The 12,136-nt window shown below is 55.0% G+C and overlaps 3 protein-coding genes across 4 annotated transcripts; all 3 read left to right on the top strand.

The window, feature by feature from the left end:
* Window positions 1-1,302: 1,302 nt before the first annotated feature.
* Window positions 1,303-2,271, top strand: IUM83_04583 (WRKY transcription factor 19; the record flags this gene model as incomplete). The annotated part of the gene is made up of 5 exons (XM_067928671.1): window positions 1,303-1,644; window positions 1,802-1,871; window positions 1,995-2,104; window positions 2,154-2,194; window positions 2,268-2,271. The coding sequence occupies 5 exons, from the start codon at window positions 1,303-1,305 to the stop codon at window positions 2,269-2,271; spliced, it is 567 nt and encodes a 188-aa protein (XP_067796136.1).
* Window positions 2,272-3,828: 1,557 nt separating this feature from the next.
* Window positions 3,829-4,714, top strand: IUM83_04582 (WRKY transcription factor 19; the record flags this gene model as incomplete). Its single annotated transcript, XM_067928670.1, has 3 exons — window positions 3,829-4,215; window positions 4,295-4,364; window positions 4,452-4,714. The coding sequence occupies 3 exons, from the start codon at window positions 3,829-3,831 to the stop codon at window positions 4,712-4,714; spliced, it is 720 nt and encodes a 239-aa protein (XP_067796137.1).
* Window positions 4,715-5,238: 524 nt separating this feature from the next.
* IUM83_04581 (uncharacterized protein) lies at window positions 5,239-6,870 on the top strand (the record flags this gene model as incomplete). Of its 2 annotated transcripts, XM_067928668.1 has the most annotated exons (3): window positions 5,239-5,698; window positions 5,772-6,114; window positions 6,297-6,870. In XM_067928668.1, the coding sequence occupies 3 exons, from the start codon at window positions 5,239-5,241 to the stop codon at window positions 6,868-6,870; spliced, it is 1,377 nt and encodes a 458-aa protein (XP_067796139.1). The 2 variants fall into 2 exon arrangements, with proteins under 2 accessions (XP_067796139.1, XP_067796138.1); XM_067928669.1 differs by lacking the exon at window positions 6,297-6,870 and having other exon boundaries at window positions 5,772-6,160.
* Window positions 6,871-12,136: the final 5,266 nt, after the last annotated feature.

Raw genomic sequence — 12,136 nt, 5'->3', positions numbered from 1 at the left:
CACCACTCGTCGAAATTCCAATGCATCGATAATCGGATGGTAGCGCACGAAGAAGAAATCGTCCTGTGGGCACGCGTCACAGCAGCGAATGCGCATATTCTCGATATCGTCTGAACCACGAGCTCACTGAGCAGGACGCGCCTCGAGCTGTCGGTACGAATGGTTCTGCTCACCAGCGAGACAAAACGAGTGCCCAACATAACCCCTGGCTTCTTCTTGGTCGTGTACGCGACGTTCGTACAACGTACGATGAGTGTCGCTGTTGATCGACACCTTCCTCTTGTTCCGGTTTTCATAAGAAATGAACTCGATTTTCTGAGCCTTAGCGACCTCTGAAAGACTATACTTGAAGCTATCCTTGAAGTTATCACCTCTTTGAATGCATACCCAATCTTAGCCCAAGGGCGGTGAGAAGCCGCCGACAAGATCCATCCAACTCGCATGCCACCATACTGCTATTAATAATTGTAGCATAGGGCAAGGATGCATGCCAACTCAATCGCAAAGGCTAAGTATGGGGGCTGGACCTGCTGCCCAACGCCCCCTCGTTAAGCCAACCGTGTTCTCGTGGGGCCGTTGCAACAATCGGGGCGTGTGCTTGACGGTCCAGCGCTATTTTTCGCGAGGCGCAGCTAGGTATTTACGGGATACCTGATATGAGACCATGGTCTCCAGAAGGTGGCTTCCAAAAGCGGCCTAAGACGCACTTGGCGGTGTCTTTGCGTGGAACACGCGCTCGATCGCCGAAACGAATGCTCGGCGCTCGGCCGCGTAGTAGCATCACGCTAGTAGCGTGGCCGCAAAGCGAGAGCGCCAAGACGCGAGGCACTGATTTGAATCCACGGGCTTGCATGCTCAGGCTGAGCTGGCCCGGGAACGGTTGGCGGCGAAGATTCCGCTGGGACAACGACTGAGTCCGAGGGACGCGCGCCAATGGCTGGCGAGTCGCCTGATTTCGCGAGGTCTGCGGTTGTATCTTTCGGGGGTCGACCTTTCTGAGCGTGCCGCTCAACTCAGCCCAGCCCAGCGCAGCCCGGTTTGAAGGCCCTGTACTACCGACACGCTGGACCGCGAGACAGCGACGCCGACCGCACCCACACAGCTCGCCCTCTTTCTCTCTCCGCTCGCCGCCCACGATTTGGTCCGACAGCTTTGGGCCGCTCCCCTTTTTTTCGGTTCGTCGTAACTAAGACAGAGTGGGACCGCGCGCGTCTCTGGCCGCGCGCAGCCGATCCAGAGTAATTTCGAAGGCGCCGCGGGACCGTGAAGAGACCATGAGCTCATTCGCCGACGAGCGAGACCATGGAGCTGCACGAGTTGCCAGCCGCGCTCGAGCCGGAGCCGGCCACGCCGCCGCCCGACGAGCGCAAGTTCGGGCTGCCGTTCATCCTGTGCCAGTCGACGCTGTTGGCCGACGCAACGGTCGTGGTCGGAGCCAGCTCGAGCTGCGTCAGCAACAACAGCAGCAACAACTGCAACAACAGCAGCAACAACTGCAACAACCGCAACAGCAACAGCAACAGCGGAGCCGCCGCGTCGGACGCAGCGCAGCTGAGCAAGGAGGAGAAAAAGCGCCGCCGCACGTGCAAACACGAGGGCTGCCGCAACTACATCGTGCACAAAGGGCTCTGCTGTCGCCACGGGGTGCGTGCGGTCGATGGCTTAGTCAGCCTCGTGTTGTCCGTCCGTGGGTTGTGGACGCTCCGGCCGGGAGTGCCCTGGTCTGCGTGACGTGAAGGCGACGGTGGCACTCACTCAATCACCCGGGCACTACTGATCCTCTGTCCACTTTTCACTGCAGGACGGCAAAAAGTGTACAAGGGAAGGCTGTTCCACCAGCGCCAAGCACCGCGGCCTGTGCTGGAAGCACGGTCAGTGGTCGAAATAGACCCAGAAGGAAAAGCTCTCAACGGCCGTCAACCAAGTGAAGACCGCGCTGACAAAGAGGGTTTCGTGTCTGTGGTGTCTCTGTCTGTCTTGGTGCTTGCTGCCAGACGGCTCAGTGGCGTGCAAGGAGGACGGCTGCACAAAGAAGGCGAAGGCGCGAGGACTGTGCTGGGCCCACGGCGGAGGCACCAAGTGCCGCAACGCCGAGTGCTCGAAGGTGGCCGTCTCCAACGGATACTGTTGGGCGCACGCACAACTTGTGCGAGAAGGACTTCGTGCAACTGCGCCACGCCAACTACTATGAGCTGTGCGCATGCTTTTGACCAAGCTTGGGTGGTGTTGTGGTCTCACGTAATCGTGTTTTGGATATGCATTGGTAGGTGAGTATTTTCCACTCGGTTCATGAATAAAGCCTACTGCGGGTGCAACGACAGTATGGAGTGGAGGAAGGTGCCAAAGTGTTAATCGGATCAGGGATGTGATCAGAATCAGTTGCAGTAAATGGAGGGATTTCCATCGTAAGGATTGCTTGTTCCACTGCAATATATATGTAGTGGAAGAGATCTATCCAAACACCACGTAGCTTCGCTTCGTCAAGAATTGTATGTCGCGGATATTCACCATAACTCATATTTTACAGATTGATAAGTCTTACAGCTCGAATTACCACTGCTCGAAAGAAGGAAGGAGGGCAACAATCTGGGCCAAGGATATACGCGCCTCAAAGAACTGCAGTGTACTCAAGAAACGCGCGCGTGTCTGACTTCAATGGAAACCACACAAATCCAACAAGTTTTTTTTGGGGTTGGAAATAAATTAGGGTATGTTGAGTTCATTTACTAAAGCAACGACCTCTACTAGCCACGCACAGATGCAACTAACCGTTGCTGAGGTAATACTGTAAATCACTGTCTACCCGACAGTAACCTCGCCCCAAGGGGTTCCCTCATGAATGTAAGGTATCCAAGCCAGCCAAATCCTACAAAATCGCTCATTGATGCAACCTGTATTATATCTAGCTGGCATGGTGCACTGATTCACCATTCGATTGAAGTGTCTACGAACGTGATGAAGACCCCAGGTACAGTACTTGTCCTGGTGGCGTATATTTAGGCACTTATTTCGGAGCCTGCTGGAAGCTGGTGCTTTAACGTTCCCTATACCATTCCTGTGATTGGTTTCTCTTCCTGGGGTCGTGGTGACGGTGGTTTGAGGGGATGCGGTTGCGGAGGTTGATCGAGAGTTCCATTGTGGCCGTGCCTTCGGGGTTTCTGGGGGAGGTAGTGGGGGGTCGGAAACAGACTACTGGAACATGTTGCGTTTGTATCAGGAGTTGCACTCGAACCCTCAGTGGAGCGCTGATTGAAGTGTCTATGTGGTCACAATGCAGTCATTGGAACACGAATCAGTATGAAAACACGCAGGGTTGCTCCCACGTTAGCCGCGGATGCTCTTAAGAAGCGATGCATATATGCTTGTACTGTCGGGCAATTGTGGTGGGGTCTGGTACACGAATATTGCGAGGGAGGCTAGCGTTCCGTTATCGATCCTGATAGCTGGCCTGGTCGATCCAATGCATAAGTGAGCGAGCAATAGGTAAACTCGTGCAACTATGTAACGCTGATGCATCCAGTTTCTGGCCCTTTTAGCTTCGTGTACTCGATCCAGCCAATCCGGTCACTCCATACTAGTATTTTTTTCGCTGTAAAACTGCTACCTGTACGCCCGAACCATGGAGAAAGCCGAAATCATTTCTGTAGTCGTCGCTGAACCCACTGGTGACTGAGCGGTTGAGCCTGTGGTGGGTGCTCCTTTCAGCGCACATGCACATGCAATGGAGACTGGACGGTTATTTCCACCACCACCTTCCACCCACCCGCCGGAACCCAGCCTATTTGCTCTTTTGCGTCGGCGCGCACACGTCCTCTTCTACCTTTTACCATGCTCCGCGCACCTGTCAACACAGTGGACGCCTCCTGGACAGGGGCGGCCGGCCGCGCGCCGTTCGTACGGGCCATCAGCAAGGGTTCCTTGGGGTTCATTATGAACGCCGCCGACGTGTGCGCGGTGGAGCCGCACTGGTTTGGTCATCACTGGGAAGGCGGCGCGGCCGTGGGCCCCCTCCTCAGCCCGTCGGCAGCATCAACCGAGCACCAGGATGTCGCCAACACACCCACGCCGACCAACGAGTCTGCTAAACTCAACGGTAAGAGCAGGACCAAGGTCCGAAGGGAGCTCAGCTACGAGGAGAAACGGCGATCTCGGGAATGCAAGATGGACGGCTGCGTCAACTACATCATCAACAAGGGCCTCTGCTTCCGCCACGGGGTACGTCGCTGCCTGCACACGGCTGTTGACCATAGCCACAGAATTGATCTTGTTGACTTATGTGTGCACCTGACTGCAGGGTGGCAAGAAGTGCTCCGTCCAAGAGTGCCGCTCCAGTGCCAAGAACTCAGGGCTTTGCTGGCGTCACGGTGAGTTTGAGCTGTCTTGTTTGGGAGTGTACCGTTCAACGCTGGACTAACATTGTCACCTGTCACGTTGTACGACAAATTAACCAGGTGGGTCGGTGAAGTGCGTCGTGGAAGGCTGCGAGCGCAGGGGAAAATCGCGAGGCCTCTGCTGGACGCATGGAGGAGGCACCAAGTGCTCCAGCGCACTGTGCACGAAGGTGGCGGTGTCGAACGGCTGTTGCTGGGCTCATGGGGGCGGAAAACGATGCGCGTACGAAGGCTGTAAGAAGGCTGCGTGCGAGCGCACACACAACTTCTGCGTCAAACACCACGACCAACTCAAGGACGGAAGGAAGGTCCTGCACATTTGACGGACGTGGCAGCACGCCTGCATATACACAATGACAACGGAACTAAAATGTATATAAACCACCTACAGTTGAATGAATTCGAGACATAGTCTGCATAAGCTTACTCGTCAGCATTGGTGTCAATAGTGCGGTCCTTGAATGTTGGTAGGTCGCCGGGAGCATAGTTTGCACGAAGACAGAAAAGCCCGTGCGTCGTCGTCTCGCTGGGGAACCCCTCAAAACACCCTAAACATCTCGAAAACACCTAGACAACTATTAGCACCCAGATTGTATCTCCTTGTGTCTCAAATGACGTGGCAGCACTCGACAAAGTCGTGCAGCACGTCTGCTGTCGCCAACACCACTCAAAAACTAATCTCGTAAACCCACTCCTCCCTCGTCCAATGATGTACTTGCAAAATGGTTTATTTTAGCCAATTAGACACTCTCGCTTAGGTCTGAGCCCACTGCGAGTGACCTACTCACAAGTATACCACCTACCTGGCCACACGTTCTCCACCTGCTCCTAGCACTACCAGCTCACCATGCCGCTTGCTCTACTCTGGACTGAACTGGCTGTCGGCCTCAGCAAGGACGAAGCGGATCTTCTCCTGGAATCGTTCAAGGCGTTCAAGATTACCAAGAGCAGCAAAGTGCAATGCAATGTGTGCACGGAGGCTGGCCACCACAACATGCGTATGCGGGAACTACGCTGTGCTTGCCGCCAGTGCAAGGCTGCAGAGCCGTACGCGCGCTGCCTCTGGAGGGGCAAAATGCTGAAGTGCGAGCGTCATGACCTCGTCCATCTGTTCAAGGTTGGTTCTCACGTGACGGCGCGCCACACGCCACCACCAGCGCGCTTAACGCGCGCTATGAAGGAGTTCGCCCACCAAATGGCCGATCAGGGCCTTAAACCAGCTAGAATCCGAACGGGTCTAATGCGGAAGTTTGAGCTGCGCACCGAGGTGCTGCCCCCTCTCAAAACGGTGCAGAGGTTGCACCAAGGTCGGAGGGAATGACTACGCGGACGACGTGAGGCGGTTGGTGCGTGAGACGGCGTTTACGGGGCATGAGCAAGAGTGTGATGCTTTCACATTTACGTGGCGGACGGACATGGAAGGAATACCTTACGTCGGGAACGGTGCCGACTCGAACCCCTTCCTGGTGGGCGTCACCTCCAAGGCGCTGATACGGCAGGCCGACCGGGATTCAGCGTCGTTTGTGCTTCACATCGATGCGACCTTTAAGCTAAACCAGGTCGACTACCCAGTCTTCGTTGTCGGGATTTCTGATCGCCGCCGGGCTTTCCATTTGCTGGCGATTTTCGTTTCCTCGCAGCGCCAAGAGATGCATTTCGCGGAGGCACTGATGGATCTGTGGCGGATTTACACGCAAGTTACTGGAAAGCAACTGGCCGTACGGTACGCAATGGGTGACGCTGACGACGCCCAGCACAATGCTGTGTAACAAGTATTTGGCGTCGACAACGACATCAAGATCCTGATGTGTTTTTACCACGTTGCGGCAAAGGTATTTGAGAAGACGAGCAAGCTCCATCCCTCTCTGTATGCAGCTGTCGCCGAAGGCGTACACGATATGCTAGTGAGGCGGAGTTTCTAGCAACTCAAACTCGCGTGCTGAAAGACTGGTCGCAGCTGCCGGGGTTGGCGTCGTTCTCGACGTACTTCAAGCGTCAATGGCTGCAGAAGCGCTGTTGGATGTGGCAGATTTACCACACGCCATCTGCCTTCGCGACGACAAATAACCCCGTCGAAAGCTTCAATGGTACGCTAGAGAGGGACTATACGCTACGGGCCAGGATGAAGATGGGAGCTCTGCTCCGCCAGCTGATGACGTGTTGTGCTCATGAAAGCACAACACCGAAGCCGTTCGCCGTGGAGCCGCTGCCGAGCAAGACCCTAATGCCACGCGCCAAGGAGATGCGAAGAACAGGCATGCTTTTTGAGGCGGTTCGTGAACGTGGCAGCATCGCATTTCTACTTAACATCACTGCCAATGATGACTCCACCGGACGTGAAGTCGTTCGTGTGCTTTCCCGGCGCGTTGCCCATGTGTACGACCCGGAGACCAAGCGCTCTCGCGAAGCATTGCCTGTCACGTCACAGCTGGGTGAGCAGACCGCCCGTGTGGAGAAGCGAATTCCGGGAAAGGGGTGATTGGGAGCGATCGGCAAAAGATGGATTCTGACGGAGTCACAATACCGCGGAAGTGACACCCGAGAAGCCAGATCGAGGGGATCTACAAGATGACACAGAAGACGTCTACATACGGCAGAGGGCCAGATCCGCACTATCGGAAGTGGTCGGATCCAGATCACATGTACCCATGTGGATCCAGACCCGGGTCACCTGTACCCAGGCGGATCTGAGCTTCTGAGGGATGACTAAGATATGCTAAGCGGTGGATGGAGCTTACGCCAGCCGAAGGACCCCAGATCAAGACAAGTTAACCCAGATCAGGGACGGTGGGATCTGGATCACATGTACCCATGTGGATCCAGATCCAGATCACATGTACCCATGCTCTGAGAGGTGGCAATGGCAAGTGAAGTGGAGAAAGGAGTTTGCGACGACCAAAGGACTCAAGATCAGTGAGGATCAGCGTGGATCAAGCGGATTTGAGAGAGGTGGATCCAGATCACATGTACCCATGTGGATCTGGATCCGGATCCCGTACGCCAGGGCGGACCCAAGCCTCTGGTAGACGGCTAAGACACGGAAAGTGAGGAAAGGAGGTCGCAACAGCACAGGGACCCCAGATCAACGCAAACCGACCCAGATCAAGGCACTTCGGAGATCAGCGGATCTGGACCTGAGAATCAGATCCGGATCTGGGAATCAGGTGGATCCCGATCTGGCGGATCAGGGGATCTGGCGGATCTGGGACTCAGTGGGTGATCTGGCGACTACAGCTCAACGGAGGGAACAAGTGACGATGCAATGAAGGTATAGGTGGTCCGTAGAGCCGGCAGGTACAGATGGGAAGATAGTTCGGATTGGGTGATAGGATTTTGGGATAGGATTGGACATAACCATAAATCAGACTCAAATTTGCCTTGGACAACGCAAGTGCCTTCACCTTCGCCTGGAATCGGGATCGACATTGGCCCACCAAGAAGCGGCAAGGTACTGGGTAGCAGATCTAGTGTTGGTTGAATAATCTGGATAATATATTGGCCAGATCAACCTTCCTAGTGAACTCCCTACAAGTGCAGATCCCAGATCACCCGGAGTTAACTACTTGGCCGGGTGATCCTTGACTCTCAACTACCCTGATCCCGCTATAGGAAGCGGCAAGTACGACAAAGGGCGACCTACCAAGTCGCAACAAGGGCCTACAACACACCACAAGGCAACCACTCGGCCGGATCCAGATCCAGGCCGCCAGATCCAAGTCGGGAATCACTTGATCTGGACCAAGAACCGCGAGCAGAGTGAAGATTTCCGCGCTGCTCCACCGGATCCCCGCGTCTCGCCAAGACGTTCCTACTTCAACACTTGGACTCTTCAGAAGTTACCAGAGGAGTAAGATCCAGCCCTACCGACGGGTACACAAGGTGAGGAGTTCAGCACTGGTCACGGATCATCGGAGTACCCCCTCCGTTAGTCGGTGTCCGGGCGCTGTTGGGAAGTTGGATCATGCAATCTCGCAGATTTTGCTGATCCCGCTACACCACACCCGAATGGAGATTGAGGGGATGTCCGAGCTTGGCTGGGGTGTTGACACCCAGGAGTGGACGTGTCCTTGTAAGTACTGGGCGAAGTTTGCTGCATGCATCCATACCCTGCTAGCGAAGCACGTGCGCGGCGTTCATGCAATGGAGACCCGCGAGCGACTTGTACACCGCGGGCCCAACAAGCGACAAACGGCAGATGGTCACGGACTTCCTGGGCGCCCGATCAGTAACACGCCAGCACTGCAGATCGAATAAGCTTGTGCTAGTAAGTTAAGCGCAGTAGAAGAGCGTAAGAAATATGGTGAACAATACCGTGTACACACTCTTTTAAGTATGCTAGCGATATTCGATCTGCGCCACGGAATATGCCGCCTTACTGCTGGTGTCACTCACTGCACCGACAGATCCATGCTCGGGCTGCTAATCGCCGACCCTTACCAGCTTGCAGCAAAGACGCAGGTAGTGGTAGCTCTAGGTGGTGTAGCGTCGATGTTGTTCAGCAATATGACGTACAGGACGCCTTGATAGCACTGGTCACTGCGAGGTTCGGCACGTGAGTGGCGCTGCTACATGCCATCCCCTCTACGGCTTTCCACGCTGTCAAGAGGCGCGTTCACCTCGAAGCAGCGCCACCTGGAGATTCCCCAAACAACAGCACCACACAGTACAGGTAAGGCAAGTAGAGGCGACGGCTGCTTGCCGCCACCCCACCTCACGGCGACTACATGCACAGCACGGAAGGCCTTCACAACGTCGTACTTGTTGCTCGTCCAGCCGCAGCGAAGAGGCGGACTGCAACGGCACTTGCGCAGAGATTGAAGCCGCCGCCGGCGGCAGGACAGTGGCTTGCTTTCAGGACTGCGCCTCACGCGCAGGACGCTCAACCGCTCGGACGCTCATACTGCTGGCCGGATATTGGATTCTAGAATGGGGGATTGCAAATGGGAGTGCCCCCGAACGTCTTGTCGCGTTGCCTGCGTTGGTATGTGTTTTGTGTAAGTGCTTAGTGAACGTTTTGGGTGTTGTGCGTCTCTTCTGTGGGTGTTTCTGGGGTTTCCCCGTCGTGCTGAACAAACGGGACTTGGCGAACACAGAAACTCCATTCCCCAGTTACTTCGATTGCTGAAAGACTAACCAGCTGGTTATCAATTCGTGTGCATACTGTTTCATTTTACCTTGGAGCAACGATATACATTTTTGTGTGTGTGTGTGTGTGTGTGTGGGGGGGGGGGGGGGGAGCCTGCCACCATAATAGGCGAGATAGCTACCGCCACTTCGTCGTTCATTCTTGTGTACGCCTTAGATGCGTCCGAAATCCAGCGCCCTTGAAGCTGGATCGTGAGAGCATCGATTCCACACCGGTACATTTGCGTCGCAGCCCCAATGCGCAGCGAGTGTGTAGCAATTGTGAGCTGTCCAGACCTAGCTCCTCGGCGGCGCGCCGGACGGCGGATGTTATCCGTGCGGCTGATACGCAGACCTCTGAAAATACAGTATAGTATTGAATTGCAAAGTTTCAAATTCCATAATTGTAACGGGGTTACACGCACAAGTGGCTGCAAGCCACTTGTGAATTTAACAGATAGGTTATCTGTTAAAAGTTTTGGATACTTCCTCACCTTGGTGTAAGACACACCAATGGATACATTGAAGTGGACCGCCACAATTAGTGGTCCACACATACCCAAAGATCCTATTGGTAGAAAGCAGCATCTTTCTACCAATCAGAGTCATGCATATTAGCGGGGCTCTGACAGCCAGCCGCTGTCAACCCTTTCATAGATGATAAACAGTTTTTAGCAGATTTTAGAGGAAGATCAATTTACAAGCAATACAGTTCTCATTTTACCTAATCTGAAGTCACTTGGAATCCCTTCTTATTTAACTTATATTTGTGTATTCAAATATAATTAACCTAAGTAATTACTAAGTACTTACGCTTCCTCATACACGTTGCGCAACGTGTAAGCTAAAGTAGTGAGTCAAGTTAGACCCACTACACCTGGTAGCACTTTGTAGTCCGTCCAACGACCGACCGCTTGACGTTCGTACGCGGTGTACGAACGCGGAGCCGAGAACCCCATGAGCACGGAGGTGCCCATGGAGAGCTCCAATACGCCTGCAACGCATGTTGCACGCGCAGACTGCCCTCACCTGTCTGACCCAGAGTGGGAGGCCCTCCAACGACTGTCAACAGTCATTGGAGAAGCGGCGATAGCTACAATGCTGCGTACGCTATCGCCGACGGAGCAACATGGTGTTGCTCTGGGGTTCATCATGAAGGAGCAGCGTGACGCTGCTTCCTCAGTGACGGCGTCGTCAGGGACGACACCGCGTACTCAACCATTAAAGTTGAGCGTAAGCAATTACGTGGGAAGAGAGGGCGAGCCTCTCCTCCGATGGCTAGTCGAGCTCGACACAGCCATAGCGGCTCGACGCATCGTCGACCCGCTGTCGAAGGTCGCGTTCGCCATGTCCTGCCTTGGCGGACGCGCAAGGAGTTGGGCGTATGGACGCCGACTCTCCGATCCTACGTGCTTCAGCACGTACGAAGTGTTCAAAGAGGAGCTCAAACAAGCGTTTGAGCCCCCGCAAAACGAGTTCCGGTCGAGGGCGGAGTTCCTCGACCTTCAGCAGGGTAAGCATGACGTCCATGCTTACGCGCAGCGCGCACGATATTTGGTATCAAATATCGTGACTAACCCGATTGACGAGGCGACCAAGGTCGTCACGTTCATGAAGGGGCTTAGAGATGGGCCTGTGAAGACCTATCTCTTCCGAGAGTACCCGAGTACTCTCGAAGCTGCGATTACTCTTGCCATGCAAGAAGAGTTTAGCCTGCGGCAGGCTAAACTGCATGTGAACGTGCCGAGGCCGCAACCGCGCCCGGTAGCGAGGCCGGGAGGTCCGGAACCAATGGACCTCTCGAACGCAACAACTGCTGGTTACCAGCAGCAGGGAGGTAACGTGCGATGCTTCCGTTGCGGAAGGATCGGTCACTTTGCACGGGAGTGTACAGCTCCCATGCCCCCTGGAGGTGGCCGTCGTGGCGATGCTAGGCATCGCCGCGGACCAACAAAAAACGCGAACATCCAGTAGGCGCGGGGCGCCCTACTGGTAATGCAGTCGCGCGTGCCGACATCGGGCACGCGACACTGAGGACTGCAGCCCCCAGTGAGACCAGCTCTCACTGCAAGAAACAAGATGACAGGCCGAACCTAGTCATCTTGAAGGTTTACTCGAAGAGAGCGAGCGACTCTCTTCGCGTTCTGGTAGATTCGGGCGCGTCGAACAACTTTGTTCGACTGCGGAGTTTACCGAGTCTTGACTTCGAGGAGGTAAAGTTACCTCGAAGTCTTCTGGAGGTACGACTGGCAACAGGTGCCATCGCGAAGACCGAGAAGCGCGTCGTGAACGTGCGCTTCTCGTACAAACAACGAGTGTTTGTCGAACGCTTTATGTCCTGGACCTGGACGATAAGTTCGACGTAGTAATGGGCATGCCGTGGCTTGCACGGCATGATCCGGTGATAGACTGGAAGAAGCGCACGCTCGTGCGCTTCGGACGCGACAGCGGAACAGAGAGCGATGGCCCTGTTACCGCAGCGCACGCACCAGCAGGTGCGCGCGGCTCACCAGTCGAGACAGCGCTTAACGCTGCTGTCCCGGAGTGCCCAGGAAGAGCGCGAGGGCGCGCACAAGTGGGATCCACGTCGGTAATGCCGACGTCGGAAGGAAAAGATGTGT

This window comes from Phytophthora cinnamomi (genome assembly GCF_018691715.1).
Source record: "Phytophthora cinnamomi strain GKB4 chromosome Unknown Contig17, whole genome shotgun sequence".
NCBI lineage: Eukaryota > Oomycota > Peronosporomycetes > Peronosporales > Peronosporaceae > Phytophthora > Phytophthora cinnamomi.
This window is presented reverse-complemented; position numbering and strand designations above follow the sequence as displayed.